Raw genomic sequence first — 18,279 nt, 5'->3', positions numbered from 1 at the left:
TTACCAGCGCTACAGATTTCAGTGGAAGCATCGGAAAACTACTGTGTGCATCTGTGTAGTTTCGTCACAGGGAAAGAAAATGTGAAATGTACTACGTCTCGAACACAGTCAAGTGACCTTGTGGCTAACGGACAATGAAACAGTTATGGCTGGAAGGGATATCAATTTCTTCCCGTGACAAGAGAAGCTAAGCTTCTTCTATCAGACAGGAGAAGAATAATAACAGGATTTCGCAATAATTGAATACGGCCTCCGTTGTTCGTGTAACGGAGTGAACACCAGTAGATCAAAGCGAAATAATTAGCAAAACGAAATCGATTGGCAGTAGTGGCGAACTTTCAGTGTTTCGCGGAACATCCGAAATCGTACGTCCCAAGGTGAAAGCTACAGGGACAAGGCTGGCAGCATTTAGTCTGATTCTGCGTACGCGTGTGGCAGGGAGCTGGCTCCTCAGCAGACACACACACCTGTTGTACCTGTCAGTACACTTACAGTGAGATTTGCAAGTACCTTTCCCACAGTGTACGCAAACTAACTTAATGCACCGTGTTAATCGGAACATTGCAGTACCGCGTGGCTCTGTGTTTGTTTGTTAACACGCTACCTAAGACTCATCACTTTAATCCGTCACAACACTGGAAGCTAATGGATTCATCCATACGCGACACTGTTATTAAGAGATTTGTTAAGCAGATAGTTTCCTGTGGGGAGCGTCAATGTAAAACGAAATAAATTAAATGTAAAAACAGTAATGTTTATCCTCAATATCGGCGAATCGTAGTTTCTTACTAGTCACAGGGAGCATAGACGGGTGTTTTTTTTTCGGGGTTCAGTTCTCAAATATTTTGAATTCTTACTGAGGCGATTGACACTACCACACAGATTTTAGCAACGTTATTGTACAAATAAAAGCGTGACTTACGTTCGTGCGTGTGACACTTGATCCCTGGACGAGCAGTGAGACATATACTCTCTCTGTGACATTAAGAAGTCTTTTTCCCAAACTCTCTGTGTGATCATAATTCAAGCAAATATCGAGATTTATTAGTAACAAAGTAGAACACCTGATTTTCATATCTACATTTAAACAATAAAGACCGGCTTAGCTGCTATTCACAAAGGGTCAATAGCCCTGTGTCTGCCCCGTCCCCACCCGGACAGACAGAAAGAAAGACAGACAGACAGACAAACACACACACATGAGAGAGAGAGAGAGAGAGAGAGAGAGAGAGAGAGAGAGAGACAGAAATGAATTCGGACTTAAAATTCTGCCATATCGAGACAGGGGCTTGAAATAATTTTGGAACTTATCTATTGCAGTGCAAATATTTTGACGCTCCCATTAAACCGTGACAGGCTTATTTTGTTTAAAATCGCTCGGGAGCATTTTTCGTTGGGTACTGTATATCATTAATTATCATTTATTCACAAACCATTAATTCCTGTCAAATACTATGTTTTACGAAGTGGAAATTCTGCAAGTAACTGCACCAGATTTGTGACAGAATCAGCTGTGATAGTTTAGTCTTTCGGAAGAAAATAAATCACCGATAAATGTAACATTCAGCATTATCTTACGTTCAGTGTTTTCTTGTTAATAACAGTCTCCTCTCTTATTTTCTTCTCTGTAGGCTGCTTAAACCAAACGGAATTCTCAGTTTCGCACTTATTCCAATCATTTCAGTTGTGCTGTTGTACAAAAAAGTTCCTTTCGTTTGTGGAGTTTGCTTTGTTCGTCTGAAGTCAGAAAAGCTGTCACGCAAATATTGGTCTCTTTGGTTGCGCTTATCGACAGAACAAGATGCCTGGACGAAGGAGGAACGCTAAAGCTGCTGATAAAGATATACAACCTATTTATTGAGTAATCTGTGTATAGGTTGCATTATGTTTGATGTTAGCGCCGACTGGTTTTAAAGAGTGCCCCATTTTGCTAACGTTTTTCTCTTTTTAACTCTTACCTCAATAAATTCATGTATTTCATGTGTGACAAGTTATAGGAGAATCAATTTGTTCTCTTTACTGTTAAGTCGATCTCCTTCCAAATATTCAGTTTGTCATTCCTCATCATTTCCTGGCAAGCCAGATGGGTTCATCGATGGTGGTCGAATCTGATACCGCGAATTTTGGCAGAATCGTTTTCCGTGTTTTTGTCTCCTTCTCCCAAGTAACACAGTGAGCAACGAGTGAACGCGCTGCCTCAGTGTGTGCAGCCCTGTTGATCGTTTGTGTGTCAGGTTTCGTCGGTCGTTCACTTTCCAGTTCGTTCGTCTTACATTAACACCACGGAATTACAGACTTGGACAGATAAACGCCATGTTTTTTTACACATTAGCTCGCCTTACATTATTTATTTGGAACCCTTCAATAACGCACACAATTTTTATTCCGTTAAGCTGTGGTTGTATCCGTGATACTTGTCATAAAACACGAATGTTTGCTGTTATGATAATCTGATTACATGTTGTTTCTTTCAGAATGGCGTGGTCAGGAAGTTAATATAAATTCTTCGGCATACAGCTAGTTTTAAAGCCATTTACTTTCACAGTAGTCCAGCCAATCGTTAATTCATCACTTTCTCCCAGCTACTGTGCAGTCGTGAAATAATTACGCGACGCACTCTCTTCGTGAAAGTATAGCATCGAATCCTGTGCGAGTTGTTCTGTGTTAGAGTTCAGTTGCGTCTGAATGCTTCCACCATCTTTTATTAATTCATGTGTTGAATTCACGCTGTATATGTGAATTGGCGAATAGATCAGGATCAACGCACCACATGCAAGTGTTGAGATGGTGGACTTCGTTTGGCTCAAAATTCTACTTTCTCAGCTTTAGCAGTTCGCATAATTGAACTTTATTCATCACAGCGACTCAGACTCTTCATCTTGCAACTGGCTCCGATACAATTAACATATTGGAGGTTTACAGGAGAGGTGGCCATAATTTTTGTATATAAAGTCGCCAGTTTTTACGAGTCTGACACATAAATAGCACAAACTCGAGACTGTTCAGAAACATATAACTTTAAAGCTAATTTGACACAAGGGAACAATATTGGTGCTTAACGGGCCGTCGACATCGAGGTCATTAGAGACGGAGCGCAAACTCCGTTTGTTTCAAGGATGGGAGAGGAAATTGGTCGCACCGTTTCAAAGGAACAGTCCCGGCATTTGCTGGAGCGGCGGGGGGAAATCATAGAAAACTGAATCTGGATGACCGGACGCGGATTTGAATCGTCACCTCCCGAATGCGAGTCCATTGTGTGCTAAGTAGTTTGCCATCTCGCTCGCTAATTTAACACCTACAGGTGTCCTACAGTTATTGGTTTAATATTTTCAGTCCTTAAAGTGTAACAACGACACGAATGACACATTAGAAGAAAGTGTAAATTGAAGAAATTAACTTCCTTAGTAGCTTCCCTTCTTCTGTGTCATTCTTGCGCGTTATTTAATGTCACTCTCTGCTCCGCGAGGTGTACTAAAACATGAGGGACACACAGTATTGTGAGCATTATAATCATCTTTACCTTTGTCAAGTTAGGAGTGGTTCTTGCACCATTCGTTTAATAGTGAATGACCTCGACTTTCAGTTTCAATTTTTGTCTCTTTTTCGGCACTAGCTCCTCTATCTGACGACGAATAGATTTCCAGCAGTGCCCATCAATTCTAAAATACACAGCACCATCAATCACTTGTTTCGATCGACTTATGAATCAAAACTGAAAGCGAGTAAGTTCGATGTAAGTGCTGTTTAGTACAGGTTTGCGAACGTAGCTCTCTAAAAGCTGAATTTTTTAAATTTCGATTATGTTTGTAAGACTACCTCTTAATTTAAACACTCAATATATTATATGAAATAGTATCCTGTCTAGTGTAACAGGATATTTATGAGGGTGTGCTGAAAAGTAATGCCTCCGAATTTTGTATGAGAAAACTCTTTACGCTTTTCTAACAAAGCAAACGTTAACATTCTGCTTCTTTGTTCTTCATATCTGCATATTTGCTGCCCTCTGCCGCTAGAGGGCTCTGAATCGTAGCGTGTAACGTGGCGGTGTGGAACATACACTATGTGATCAAAACTATCCGGACACCTGGCTAACAATTACATACAAGGTAATGGCGCCTTACATCTTCTCTGAGGTATACGTTCAGTCAGGTGCTGGAAGTTTTCATGGGGAATGGCAGCCCATTCATCACGGAGTGCTGCACTGAGGAGAGCTATTGATGTCGGTCGGTCATGCCTGGCACGAAGTCGGCGTTTCAAAACATCCCAAAGGTGTTCTATAGGATTTAGGTCAGGACATTGTGCAGGCCAGTCCATTACAGCGATGTTATTGTCGTGTAACCACTCCGCCATAGGCCGTGCATTATGAGCAGGTCCTCGATCATGTTGAAAGATGCAATCTACATCCCCGAATTGCTGTTCAACTGTGGGAAGCAAGAAGGTGCTTAAAACATCAATGTAGGCCTCTGCTGTGATAGTGCCACGCAATACAACAAGGGGTGAAAGCCCCTCCTTGAGAAACACTACCACACCATAACACCACCGCTTCTGAATTTTACTGTTGGCACTATACACACTGGCAGATGACGTTCACCGGGCATTCGCCATACCCACACCCTGCCATCGGTTCGCTACATTGTGTACCGTGTTTCGTCACTCCACACAACGTTTTTCCACTGTTCAGTCGTCCAGTGTTTACGCTCCTTAAACCAAGCGAGGCGTCGTTCGGCATTTACCGGCGTGATGTGTGGCTTAAGAGCAGCCGCCCGACCATGAAATCCAAGTTTTCTCACCTCCCGCCTAACTGTCTTAGTACTTGCAGTGGATCCTGATGCAGTTTGGAATTCCTGTATGATGGTCTTAATAGATGTCTGCCTATTACACATTACGACCCTCTTCAACTGTCGGCGGTCTCTGTCAGTCAACAGACGAGGTCGGCCTGTACGCTTTTGTGCTGCACGTGTCCCTTCACTTCACAATCACGTCGGAAACAGTGGACCTAAGGATGTTTAGGAGTGTGGGAATGGTATGACACAAGTGACAACCAATCACCTGACCACGTTCGAAGTCCATGAGTTCCGCGGAGCGCCCCACTCTGCTCTCTCATGAGGTCTAATGACTACTGAGGTCGCTGATATGGAGTACCTGGCAGTAGGTGGCAGCACAATGCACCTAATATGAAAAATATATTTTTTAAGGCTTGTCCGGATACTTTTAATCACTATCTCGGTGCGTGAGAAACAGCGCACTGTTATCAAATTTCGAACTGGAAGGGTTAGAGCAAACATGGAGCACCCTCTCTTTCAGCATGACAATACCAGACCACACAAGAGCGCTGCGACATTTCGATGCCCTGGGTTCACTGTCATCGACCATCCTCCGTACAGTCCCAAGTTGGCCGCACACGATTTTCATTTATTTCCAGAACTTAAAGAATATCTTCCAGGACTTTACTTCAACAGTGACGAGGTGGTGAAGCAGGTGTGAGGGGCTTATGGCTCCGTCAACAAAGCCAAAAATTGTACAGTGTCAGCATCAGCCAACTGGTCTCTTGTTGGGAGAAATTTGTTCGAAGATAGTTTGGCTGTGTTGGGAAATAAACATTCAGACATGGATAACACAGATGTAGAACATTAACATCGTTTGTTTCATCTAAATAGCTTTAAAGTTTCCACATGAAAAATCGGAGGAATTACTTTTTATCACGCACTCGTACGTGTCCCGGCAAGGTTTAAGCGTCAGGTTTCCAGCGAGGAAATTGGGACAATCCCCCCGAAACCAGGACACCTGGCAACCCTGATTACAGGCTGTGGTGCTCAGACTTTCCACTGGCTGACACTGAGTTCTTCCTAAACATCGCTGTTCCTGTAAACATGAGAAACAGTTAACAGTGTACTGGACACCAAGCGTGTCGCTAGGAGAAGGGAGACATTGAGATTAGATATCAGTATTTCACGTTTGTATCGTCTGGAGGGACTGACTCTCACACACGCACACGGCAGGTGGAGACAAGTGCGACAGAGCAGCACGTTCACCTCGCTAGGGAACACTCCGAGGCTGCAGCAAGGTAAGCCGAGTGCTCCGTGTCCTCACTGGCCAGCACGTAGCGACTCGGACCGCGTCAGCTGACCAGCAGCCGTCATGGCAGAACGCTTTCGAAGGCTTATGCCGTAGGAATTACAAAAAAAAAGACCTATTTTCATTTATAAAACACTATTGTTGTCTCAAGTCACTCTTTGCAGTCGTATAGAAGCTCACCAGGCAAAGCACGCTTTAGTTGTTAAATTATAAGCCGGCAGAAGTGGCCGAGCGGTTCTATGCGCTTTAGTCTGGAACCGCGCGACCTCTACGGTCGCAGTTTCGAACCTGCCTCGGGCATGGATGTGTGTGATGTCCTTAGGTTAGTTAGGTTTAAGTAGATCTTAGTTCTGGGGGACTGATGACCTTAGAGGTTAAGTCCCATAGGGCTCAGAGCCATTTTGTTAACATTATTCAATCTCAGACAGAACTAATTCATGTTTCATAAATGTTTGTACACCCTTCTATATTCGTGAAGACTCAAATGTTCTGAAATAATGAGCCCGGTATACGAATTGTTGTCACACAACTTTACGGTGCTCTGTAGAAAATAATGGTTTCTGAGCGGATGCTTCCAAACTGTATAGTACTAACACGGTTTCAGTTACCCCTCCGGGCAGAAACATATTACTACTACTAATTCGTTAGTGCATACATGAATCCCCTCTTTAAATAATGTTGCTTCTTCTCGGTACTGTAATTTTTGCAAGCAGCTGTATACCTCCTTTATTTTTCTTTCTGTTATGTAGGAACTTTGCATGAAACGTTAAATTTATAGCTATCCGGACGGTAGTAATCTTCGGCGTATGCACGTTTCTATCATTTTATTATTACTGTTATTAATGTGAACACGCGTGCAGACAAGGACTACCACTAACCTTCACATAGATGCTTACGAATTTCTAATCGTACCTCATGTAGAGAGAGAAAGAGAGAGAGAGAGAGAGAGAGAGAGAGAGAGAGAAAGAGAGAGAGAGAGAGAGAGACTAATGGTTGTTTCCAGAATTAATATTCACGTTATGGCTAAGCCATTTCTCCGCAATGTCCTTTCTTCCAGGAGCCCTAGTCTCACAAGGTATGCAGAACTTCCATGGGGTTTGGAAGGTGAGAGGGCTACTGGCGGAAGTGAAGCTGAGAGAGTAGGTCGCGTGTCATGCTTCAACAGCACTTGCCTGTGAATGGCAAAGGTCTCTGGTTCGAGCCCCCGTCCGACATAGACTTAATTTGTCAGGAAGTTTCATTATGTTTTATGTCGAGAACTGTTTCGTACAAAACTCCAAGTCATCAGTGTATGTGACGAGGTTCTTTATTACTATCAGAAATGAGGTTTTTATTTCAGATACTTCCTCAGTCAGCACTCTTCCTTTTTTATTTAGCACAACGCTTTTAGATCGCCCTGAAGGATGAAAAAGACAATGTCTAACACAGATATACTTCTTCCTGTTACATTTCTGAAGAAGATGATATATATTCGCCTAGTTTTGTGGCTCAAGTCAAGAAAAATATACTGTTCCTTGCATTTCGTACTTTTCTTTGGAAAATATTTCTATTTTGTAGCACACTATTTTGTCTCCGCTTCGTAGAACACTGGTAACTGCTCCAGTTTTTGGATACGCCTTAATTTTTCTTTTCTGTTTCCTCCTATGGGCTGTAGTTTTTACCCTGCTGCTTACGAAAACTTATTTCACAATATTGGAGTCTATGTTTTCATCGCTATCCTTTTCTTGTTTCTATAGAAATTGCAATTATAATTTTGTATTTCTGTGGCTTCTTTGAGCCAACCAGAATCAACACAAGTTGTAACGGCTAACACTGCGTTCTCGTTGTTCAAAAGCCTGTTCTGTCACGAGTGACTTGCGGATATAAATCGAAGTACATCTCCTTAAATGTTTTAGTTGCCCCTATATAGACTTCGCCGCAAGTTTAACTGATGCTGTTCAGACCAGAACTTGGCCTTAGATTGTTCACGTATTTGGCAGATATTATTTTTTTCGCTTTCTTGTTGGATTTCAGAGTGTGTTCGCAAAATGTTTTATTTACGGCAGGAAGAAACACATCTACATCTCCCGGTCGGGTTTTTTTCCGTAGTCGAAATTGTAGCGCTCACTTGACTTACTTCTTTTGTATCAGCTTTTTTTCAGAGTGATTGGGTGTTTTAGCCCGCAAACTTTACGTGCCCCACACTTCTTTTATCCCTCCGTTTTGAATCTATTGACGATAAAAGTGTTCAGGCTCGATTTGGTCTTCTCTGTCGTTATCTTGTTGCGATAATAACTAAAAGAAACCTCTACCCCACATTTAAATGATCCCTTGGTCAGATCGGTGTAGGTACCGCTGTCCGTAACTGATGTTGCTCTGATTGCCTGTGGGCGCTCTTGTTCAAGTTCCTTGTTCTCGTTAGTGAAAAGCTGACAGCCAGATGTTCACAGCAACTACTGCGAAGCGAGCACTTCCTGAGTCAGAGCATTTGGAGACTTGACGAGTGCTTCGCAAAGCAAATGCGTCACAGCGAGAACTGTGATTCTACACAGCTTTCTCAAAGTTGCGCCGGAAGTCCATGAAATAACTGTTATTAACCGCCTTCCCAGCTTGGAGGTTTCTGCTGGTGTGCGCGTGTGGTGTTACTTCTGAAACCAAACCTCCTCGCGATGCCCTTGCCCGTCCTCTGCTCCTCTTGTCCTTTATTGGAATTCCGGTACATTAATTTTCTACACATGTTTTACAGCATCCACCTTTTCCTATATTCAAACCCTAAAAGTGTCTTCACCTTTCAGAATCAATCGGATATCATATTTGTACAGGTCGCCTTTGCCTTCCATTCTAAATTATCTCTGCCGCCGCAGTCTACTCCTTTATGGCCTGTTTATAATATTTTCGGTCATCTTTATTCTTCCTTTTATGGTTATAATTAGTAGTGCTCCAACCGCGACATTCCGTAGCTTCTTCTGACTACACCCACTTCTAGACTTCGTCATTTCCTCTATTTTGTTGTAGATGTTATTATTAAAGTCAAATATTTTGAGTTATATACAATCACGCCTCAATAATTATCTAATACGTTCGTTTCTTAATGTCATTTCGTGTGGCTTTGCTCCACGATACACCATTTGGTTGTTATATGGTCATATACACTCCTGGAAATGGAAAAAAGAACACATTGACACCGGTGTGTCAGACCCACCATACTTGCTCCGGACACTGCGAGAGGGCTGTACAAGCAATGATCACACGCACGGCACAGCGGACACACCAGGAACCGCGGTGTTGGCCGTCGAATGGCGCTAGCTGCGCAGCATTTGTGCACCGCCGCCGTCAGTGTCAGCCAGTTTGCCGTGGCATACGGAGCTCCATCGCAGTCTTTAACACTGGTAGCATGCCGCGACAGCGTGGACGTGAACCGTATGTGCAGTTGACGGACTTTGAGCGAGGGCGTATAGTGGGCATGCGGGAGGCCGGGTGCACATACCGCCGAATTGCTCAACACGTGGGGCGTGAGGTCTCCACAGTACATCGATGTTGTCGCCAGTGGTCGGCGGAAGGTGCACGTGCCCGTCGACCTGGGACCGGACCGCAGCGACGCACGGATGCACGCCAAGACCGTAGGATCCTACGCAGTGCCGTAGGGGACCGCACCGCCACTTCCCAGCAAATTAGGGACACTGTTGCTCCTGGGGTATCGGCGAGGACCATTCGCAACCGTCTCCATGAAGCTGGGCTACGGTCCCGCACACCGTTAGGCCGTCTTCCGCTCACGCCCCAACATCGTGCAGCCCGCCTCCAGTGGTGTCGCGACAGGCGTGAATGGAGGGACGAATGGAGACGTGTCGTCTTCAGCGATGAGAGTCGCTTCTGCCTTGGTGCCAATGATGGTCGTATGCGTGTTTGGCGCCGTGCAGGTGAGCGCCACAATCAGGACTGCATACGACCGAGGCACACAGGGCCAACACCCGGCATCATGGTGTGGGGAGCGATCTCCTACACTGGCCGTACACCACTGGTGATCGCCGAGGGGACACTGAATAGTGCACGGTACATCCAAACCGTCATCGAACCCATCGTTCTACCATTCCTAGACCGGCAAGGGAACTTGCTGTTCCAACAGGACAATGCACGTCCGCATGTATCCCGTGCCACCCAACGTGCTCTAGAAGGTGTAAGTCAACTACCCTGGCCAGCAAGATCTCCGGATCTGTCCCCCATTGAGCATGTTTGGGACTGGATGAAGCGTCGTCTCACGCGGTCTGCACGTCCAGCACGAACGCTGGTCCAACTGAGGCGCCAGGTGGAAATGGCATGGCAAGCCGTTCCACAGGACTACATCCAGCATCTCTACGATCGTCTCCATGGGAGAATAGCAGCCTGCATTGCTGCGAAAGGTGGATATACACTGTACTAGTGCCGACATTGTGCATGCTCTGTTGCCTGTGTCTATGTGCCTGTGGTTCTGTCAGTGTGATCATGTGATGTATCTGACCCCAGGAATGTGTCAATAAAGTTTCCCCTTCCTGGGACAATGAATTCACGGTGTTCTTATTTCAATTTCCAGGAGTGTACTTTACATAGTCTGGATGTTATTCAAGCAAAGATCCAAGATATTTGAATTCTTCAGAAGCATTAACAATCCTCTCATCAACATCCAAGTTTTCTCCATCAAATCCTATATCCAGTTACCTCTCCTTTGCATAGCTTATTTCAAGACCCGGTTCTTATATTCTAACTTTCTCGTCTTCAGCATTGACGATAATTACCATCTGATCATCTGCAAACAGTAGAGTGTCGTTTATAACACCACAGAATTGCATTTTTGCCTCCAGTTACCAACGTCGAATGAAACATATGTAATGGATTTGGAGAGAGACATGCCTTTCCTGCTTTCATATTTCCATTCTATGCCACCGACTGTAAACGCTAGTATGCTGGCGGTAAAGTCCCATAAATCGCTACTTAATATAACGACAGTTCTATTTCTACTGATATACAGATATACATTCCAGCTGCGGTTTCCACTAAGGGTTGACGTCAACCGCATGGCTACAGGAGACTCCACTGGCCGTTAGCGACCATTCCATAGCGAACAATGTAACTTCAATTATTTGGCATTGTCAAGAAATATTTAATGTTTTTTTTAAATATGTTTCGTAATTTTCAGTCCGGGCGTAATTTGTGAAGAATCAGAGTAACACAAATCTTAGATTTCGGTTACGGAACCGGTAGCCACGATTATTCGTATAACGGGGTTGCCTTCTGGACAGTTCGTCTTCTACTAGAGCTCTCCCTTTGACGGTCGCCTCCACTATATCTTACAAGAACTCTCTTCCTAGGATTATGTTTGATCGAGCTTTCCTAAAACACACACGTTCTGCCTCCTGCGTCGAGATCTCTCTATATTGGTGACACTACTGGTTATCACAACCACCAAAGACACAGACTTCCCTGACCTTAGCAAACTATAGTACATCGCCTTTAAGAACAGTGCTTCGTTCTACGTCTACATCCGTAATGCGCTAACCACCTTTTACTGTGTAGTGGGGGCCATTTTGTGTGCGTTAAGATAGTATTTTTAGATGGGTAGGTGTGTAAAAGCCTCGGAAGAATCGGATAGGGCACAATAGGACATGAAGTTCAGAAGAATATTTTTTACACGGCTTGTCTTCTCAACAATCTATCCCAGGCGCTCACAGATGATGTTACTCAATAACTTCACACATTTTTGATGCAGTTATTTATGATGAAGTAATATCAGAAAAACATGCACAAATATCCAGTCACACGTTGATAAGAGTTAAAAGTAATGGAGAGATTGGTAATTTGCTTTAAATGTACAGAAGTACAAAATTGTGCACTCCACAAAACCAGGAAAGGAACATCCTGCGACTACAGTATCAATGAGTCCGAATCAGTGAACTTACACAATTATCAGCGTGTTAAAATTCGTGCAGATATGAAATAGAATGACCAGACAGGCTCAGTTGTAGGTAAAGCGGGTGGGAGACGTCAGTTCATTGGTGGGATAGTGAGAAAATACAGTCAGTCTGGAAAGGAGACAACTTACAAACACTTGTGAGTCTCACCTTAGAATATTGTACAAGTGTGGGGGATACACACCAAAAAGGACGAACGGGATATCTAACGTATTCAAAGAAGGACAGCACGAATGGTCAGAGGTTTGTTTGATTCACGGTGGAGCGTCACGTAAACGTTGAAAAATCTGAATTGGCAGGCGCTTGAAGATAGACGTAGATTCTCCCACGAAAACCTACTTAACAATTTTTTCAGGAACCAACGTTAAGTGAAGAACCTAGAGACATAACTTCATCTTCCTAGGTCAGGCTCTCTAGGGACCGCGAATACAAGATTAGGTTAACTACAGCGCACTAAGAGGCATCTACGCAGTCTTTCTACCCCCACTGCTCTACAGTACGAACGGAAACAAACCGTAACTACGCAGTGTTTGCAGAAAGGTATGTAGGTACAGATTTAGATGTAGATGGAGACTTGAGAGACACACTGTAGAAGTTGTGTTCCAAATGCAACGGGAATTCCGTGATGTCGAATGTTGTATTAGCACGATCTGAGTGAGTTTTTTTCGTTTTTGTGTTGGTAAACATGTCTGAAAAGCACCCGCGTGTTATTGGATATTTAGTCTGTTGTCAAAAAGATTACGTGTGTTTTGGTAGCATCGGCGACTATTTATTTGTTATAAAAATGGATGAATCAGTTTGTATTAAAGTTTGCTACAAGAACGGAATAAAGTGCAGCGAAGTTTTAGAAACGTTAAATATTGTTTTTGGCGAGTCTGCTGCAAGTAAAACAAGATTTTACGAGTGCTGTACGCTTTTCGAAGAAAACTGTGACACTTTGATAACGACGAGCGCCATGGATGCCCCAGAAAAACATCAGCCGCCAAAATCGTGGAAAAAGCGAAAGAAATGGTTATGGACGATCGCCGAATCACAGAGAAATTGCATATTAACTGCCTCATTCCGTGTGGCAGAAAAATTTGTTACAAAATTGCAGAATTTTGAACAAAAGCAGTTGCTGAGGCATTGCTAGATTGTCAATAACGATGCAGAACTACTGAACATGTCATAACAGGTGATTAAACGTCTGTTTACGGATATGACATCAAAGCTGAGGTTCAGTCGTCACAGTGGAATCATTCCGGATCGCCAAGACCTAAAATGGCTCGTCATGTGCGGCACGCCTGAAGATTATGTTCTGATTTGTTCTTCGATTTGAACGGCCTAGTGCACCACGAGTCCTTGTTACAAGGTCAAACAGTCAATAGAAAGTACTACTTACAGGTTGCTTGTTCGTGAATTTTTGGTCAAAAGTAAGGAAGTAATGATGTCATCGTCTCCATATTCACGACAGGATCCCAAATGACTTTTTTATGCTGCGTAAATTAAAGGCAAATTGTAAAGAGTCGTCGTTCTACAAGCACAGATGATAGATATTTAAGCTGAGTTCCGGAAATGCTTTGGCAACTGGAAAAGATACTGGCTTAATAGTTTGAGGTCTGTTAAAAAAATTCCGGAACATCCGTAATTTCGCGCCAGTGGTGTGTTGAAGCGAAATGCAGTTGGCATCCCTGCACATGCCTGTGTTTAAAGTGTAACTGCCGAAAGTTTCATTGTTGTATGTCTGTTGTTTGATCAGTGTTGTAGTGAGTAGAACATTGTGTCGCACCGTTTGCGAATTTTGAGATGGAAGACTTAAAGGAACAATGCGTCTGCATTAAATTTTGCGAGGAGCTCAAGAAAATCCTTAAAGAGACACACTAAATGATGCAGGAAGCGTACGACGATGAGTGCTTAAGCCGTACTCGGTGTTGCGAATGGTTCACACGGTTTAAAAATGGTCGGACGGAAGTTAAAGATGACCCTCGTTCCAAGACGCCCTCCGACTTCTATCGACTACGCTCATGTCAGGAACGTCAACGAAATTATGCTTACCAATCGAAGACTGACAGTAACATTTCAGCTTGATCATGTCATAAAATCCTGACACATCATCTTGGACTCCATCGTGTTGCCGCCAATTTCGTCCCATGGCTCATTACCCAAGAAAGGAAAGAACTTCGCGTCGCAATGTATGAAGAGGACGAGATGCTCTTGAAGAGAATCGTAACTGGTGATGAGACCTGGATCTGCGTTTATGATGTTGAGACCAAGGTTCAATCTTCACAATGGTTCGAGAAAGGTTCACCAAGACGGAAAAAGCTCGTCAGGTCAGGTCAAATGTCTATGCCACGCTGATAGTTTTCTTTGACTTTGAAGGATTAGTTCATCACGAATTTGTGGGACAGAGACAAACTTAATCGATGGTACTGTTGGGACGTGTTGCGACGCCTGCGAGAAAATGTGAGAAGGAAACGGTCTATAATGTGGTGAGACAATTCATGGCTCTTGCATCACGATAACGCACCCTCAGCACCCTGTTGGTGCGTGACTATTGCACAAAAAACTAAATCACTGTGCTGCCTCATCCTACGTGGGCTACTCTCCAGACCTCGCCCCTGCGGACTTTTTTTTCCGAAGATGAAAAACCCATTGAAAAAACGAAGATTTGCAACGACAGACGAGATAAAAGAAAATTCGCAGACGGCGCTTCGCGCGATCCAGCAAGAGAGGTGCCAACACAGCTTTCAGAAGCGGAAACGGCGTTGGGAGCGGTGTATCAATTGTGGAAGAGAGTATTTCGAAGGAGACCATGCACAATAACTAAAAGGTAAGCGTAGAAAAATTTTGTGGACAAAATTCCGGAATTTTTTGCACAAACCTCATATGTCATCTAATGGGAACTATTTTGAAAGGGGTAATATTGATGCAGATCCGCCTGTAGCTGAAATTGTTAGCGCGCCTGGCTGCTGTGCGGGGATTCCATTTCTGATACTGCCAGGAAGGACTGGGACGGGGTGTACTCGGACTCGTGAGGGCAACTGAAAAGTTACTCTAGCGATTAGATAGCGGCTCCAAGGTTAAGAAAAACGACAACGACCGCATGCCTCTGCACGCTGCATCGGATGACGACGTTGGCAGAGGATGACACGGCAGTTGGTCAGGCCCGGCTGGCCAGAAGCCGGAACTCCAATAACACTTATTTGGGGAGGGGTGTTCAACCTCTTAGCTTACCTGGACACATTGGAAGAAGAGTATTTTTGAGCCGCACATAACATGCTTACACTAACAATAACCATTGAAAAAAATAAATTAGGGACTGTCGGAGGTATATAGTTAACACATTTAAGTAATTTACAATTTATTAATTTATGATTTTTCATAACAAAGAAGCAAGACGGATGTGAGATTTGATAATTTTATGTGTAAGTAATTACAAATCATAAACTTCATGCGACATTTGACTTTGAATTAGGGAAACTAATCTATCAGTATCACATTCGATCGAAGTGGTTGCAATTCTCAGGGTGTTCTCCAGGTATTAATCTGAGATTTTGGTTCTATTTTTGCTCATTGTGTGATTTACTCTTGAAAAGAACTGTTCACAAACCTACGCGCTTCCAAACAAAGATCACATACGTAATTCATGACTGTAGCAAGGGATCTTTGTCTCTGGGCGGGTATGATTTGTTGAAGTCCAGCAAAGATACATAATCAGATTTTCCCGTCAATTGGCTGTCACACTGCAGCACAATGCATTTGGTCTGGAAATGTTCTGGCAACGTATCTACATTGTTTGTAGAGGGCGTCGCGCAAATATGAACATTTTGATTATTTTTTTCGGAAATCCTGAAACCGATTATGAGATACTTGGATAATTGAAAACTATGCCTGCGCATTTCATACCGTCTTTAGGATTTTGTTCTGTCAAGGCGCTGAAACGAAAAAAAAAATTGTTTGCATTTACTTGCGATTGCCGTAATTTCAGTTTCATTGGGAACAGTTTATTGTTTCAAACAGTGTTCTGATAAGCAGGTTTCTACCATCAAGACGCCTATGTTGAAGTCACCTAAATGAGTAGTCAAATCTAAAAATGCTAAATCTGCCACCTAGTTGGCATCGTCAAGTTCTGACACGGATTATGCTTTTGGTGTCATGAACGATTTTGTTTCATTAACTGTGCTATAAAATCTTTTTAACATCTGCCCTCTACTGAGTCACCTTACTTCTGTGAAATATACAACCCTACCGATACTCAGCATGCAAACTTCTGAGGAATTCCTGGCACTGATGATAATCAGTGGCATATGAAGCTAGTCCGTGGACTGCCCAATGAATAAATTGAATTAAAGCTCTTCTCTTTACACCGAGCATCTGTGTGGTAAAAATTGCACACGACAATAAAAAGATTTCGCGAAAGCCCATTACAGAGACGTTCATCATATAACTGGTACAGTTTACATTACTTATCAGAGATGTTCGTGTCCGAATATGGTTCTTATTTGGAGCGATGGATGTGGTATCACATTAAACCTGTTATAATAGAATTGCTGTATTGTTAATAGCAGAAATTAGAGTAACTGCAATCTGCATGAAGATTTCTAACTTTCACCGACTTGTAGTGATCGTAACTACGCTGAAAAAGGGTCTTTATCACAAATGTTCAGAAATAACACAAAATTTATGTGCATTTCTATAAATTAATGTCATTATACGTCTGTCTATCCATAGTTTCGCACTTGCAACTGAAGTAACGTAAGATAGCAGACCAGCGCGTCTGACGGATTGGCCGGTTATAAGAACGAGACTCTGGGACTTCAGGTATACCAACGACAGCAGTGTTAGGAACTTGATGGCCCAATGAGAAAATAGCATCATTGTTTGATGGGAGTTTCAAATTGAAAAAATTCAGTTTATCATAACCTTACATAAAAGGAACATAGGGAGGGCTTATTTCAATAGTGGTACAAGTCCACTTTTGTTCATATTGAGATACACAGTCCTGAAGTTAAATGAGCGCAGAAAAATCTGCAGTTGAGATACCAGAAATATTAAAGCATATGGCTTCTTGCTAGAGATGAACCTTTCTTTCTGTTTGTTTGGCTCATTAATTTCAGAAGTATTATAGACAGAGAATTGGAGGTAATGGACTTGTACCACTATTGAAATAAGCCCTTCATATACCGATTGTGTGATGAATGCTCGCTACTTGCGCCGCATTGATACTTTGGGCCGCATGCGGGCCGCGGGTTGAACATCCCACGATCAAATAAAAATTTTCCCAAAAAACTATAATTTCGTTACTTTTGAACACAACTCATATCCCTACACGAAATGGTAATTTTCCGCTCTGTAAAAGGTGCATAAAGCAAAAGAAGGACGTCGCTGGATTAATACTTTCCCGTGTTCGACATGCAGTGTGTTCTCAAATTATTCTGCGCTCCGCTATTGCTCCACATATTTATTTATTTATTTTTCGACCGAAGTGACAAATGCGATACTGTGATGTGTATTGCAGTGAGCAACGGCGGCAGCGTGTCCGTGGCCATCGCGGATGAAACGCTCCCTCCGAAGCAGGGCGCCGCAGGGCCTCCGTCGCCGGCCGGCCCGGGCGGGGGCGGCGCTGCCCCCGGGGGTGGCAGCGGTGGCAGTGGGAGGCGGCGAGGCCGCGCCGTGCTGCGGTGGGCGGCGCAGCGCGCGCGCCGCGGCTGCACCCGCAAGCTGCTGCTGCGGCGGGTGCCCATCCTGGCGTGGCTGCCGCAGTACACGCTGGCCAAGGGCGTGGCCGACCTGGTGGCCGGCTTCACCGTCGGCCTCACCGTCATCCCGCAGGCCATCGCCTACGCCAGCGTCGCCGGCCTGCCGCCGCAGGTAGCGTCTGCCGCCCGCGAAGCCCAAAGCTTCGCCACTTTACGTTTCATTCCATATTCGCAGCTGACTTTGAAAATTTTCTTCAACTTGAGCTTATGAGAAAATTTTCTTCGCTTTGAATTTATAACTACAATAGCTATTTACACATCCTACTGCTGCGGTTTATTGCAAAATACTGACGCGAATTGTTTACAGAAGAATGGAAAGAAATGGTAGAAACTGACCTCAGTTCCGTTTTGCATTCCAGAGAAATGTACGAATTTGCCATAATGACCATAGGACTTAACTGAAGATAGACTGAAGGAAGGCCAACCTACAAGGAGCTTCAATAAGTAATGCAACACGTTCTTCTTCTTAAAGCATGGTGGTTTTATTCAAGATTCCAATACGCCATACCCTGAGATAACAAAAGTCACTGGATACCTGCTAATAT

General features: G+C 43.6%; 1 protein-coding gene across 1 annotated transcript in view; it reads left to right on the top strand.

The window, feature by feature from the left end:
- The window catches only part of LOC124775338 (sodium-independent sulfate anion transporter-like), a 215,330-nt gene that overhangs the window by 172,222 nt on the left and 24,829 nt on the right, over window positions 1-18,279 (top strand). Inside the window, exon 2 of the mRNA XM_047250170.1 lies at window positions 17,494-17,846. Within this exon, the coding sequence (XP_047106126.1) occupies window positions 17,494-17,846 (353 nt within the window). The remainder of the gene's footprint in view (window positions 1-17,493; window positions 17,847-18,279) is intronic.

The sequence above is a fragment of the Schistocerca piceifrons genome, chromosome 2 (genome assembly GCF_021461385.2).
Source record: "Schistocerca piceifrons isolate TAMUIC-IGC-003096 chromosome 2, iqSchPice1.1, whole genome shotgun sequence".
Taxonomy (NCBI): domain Eukaryota; kingdom Metazoa; phylum Arthropoda; class Insecta; order Orthoptera; family Acrididae; genus Schistocerca; species Schistocerca piceifrons.
The sequence above is the reverse complement of the archived record's forward strand: the minus strand, read 5'-3'. Positions and strand labels throughout refer to the sequence as shown.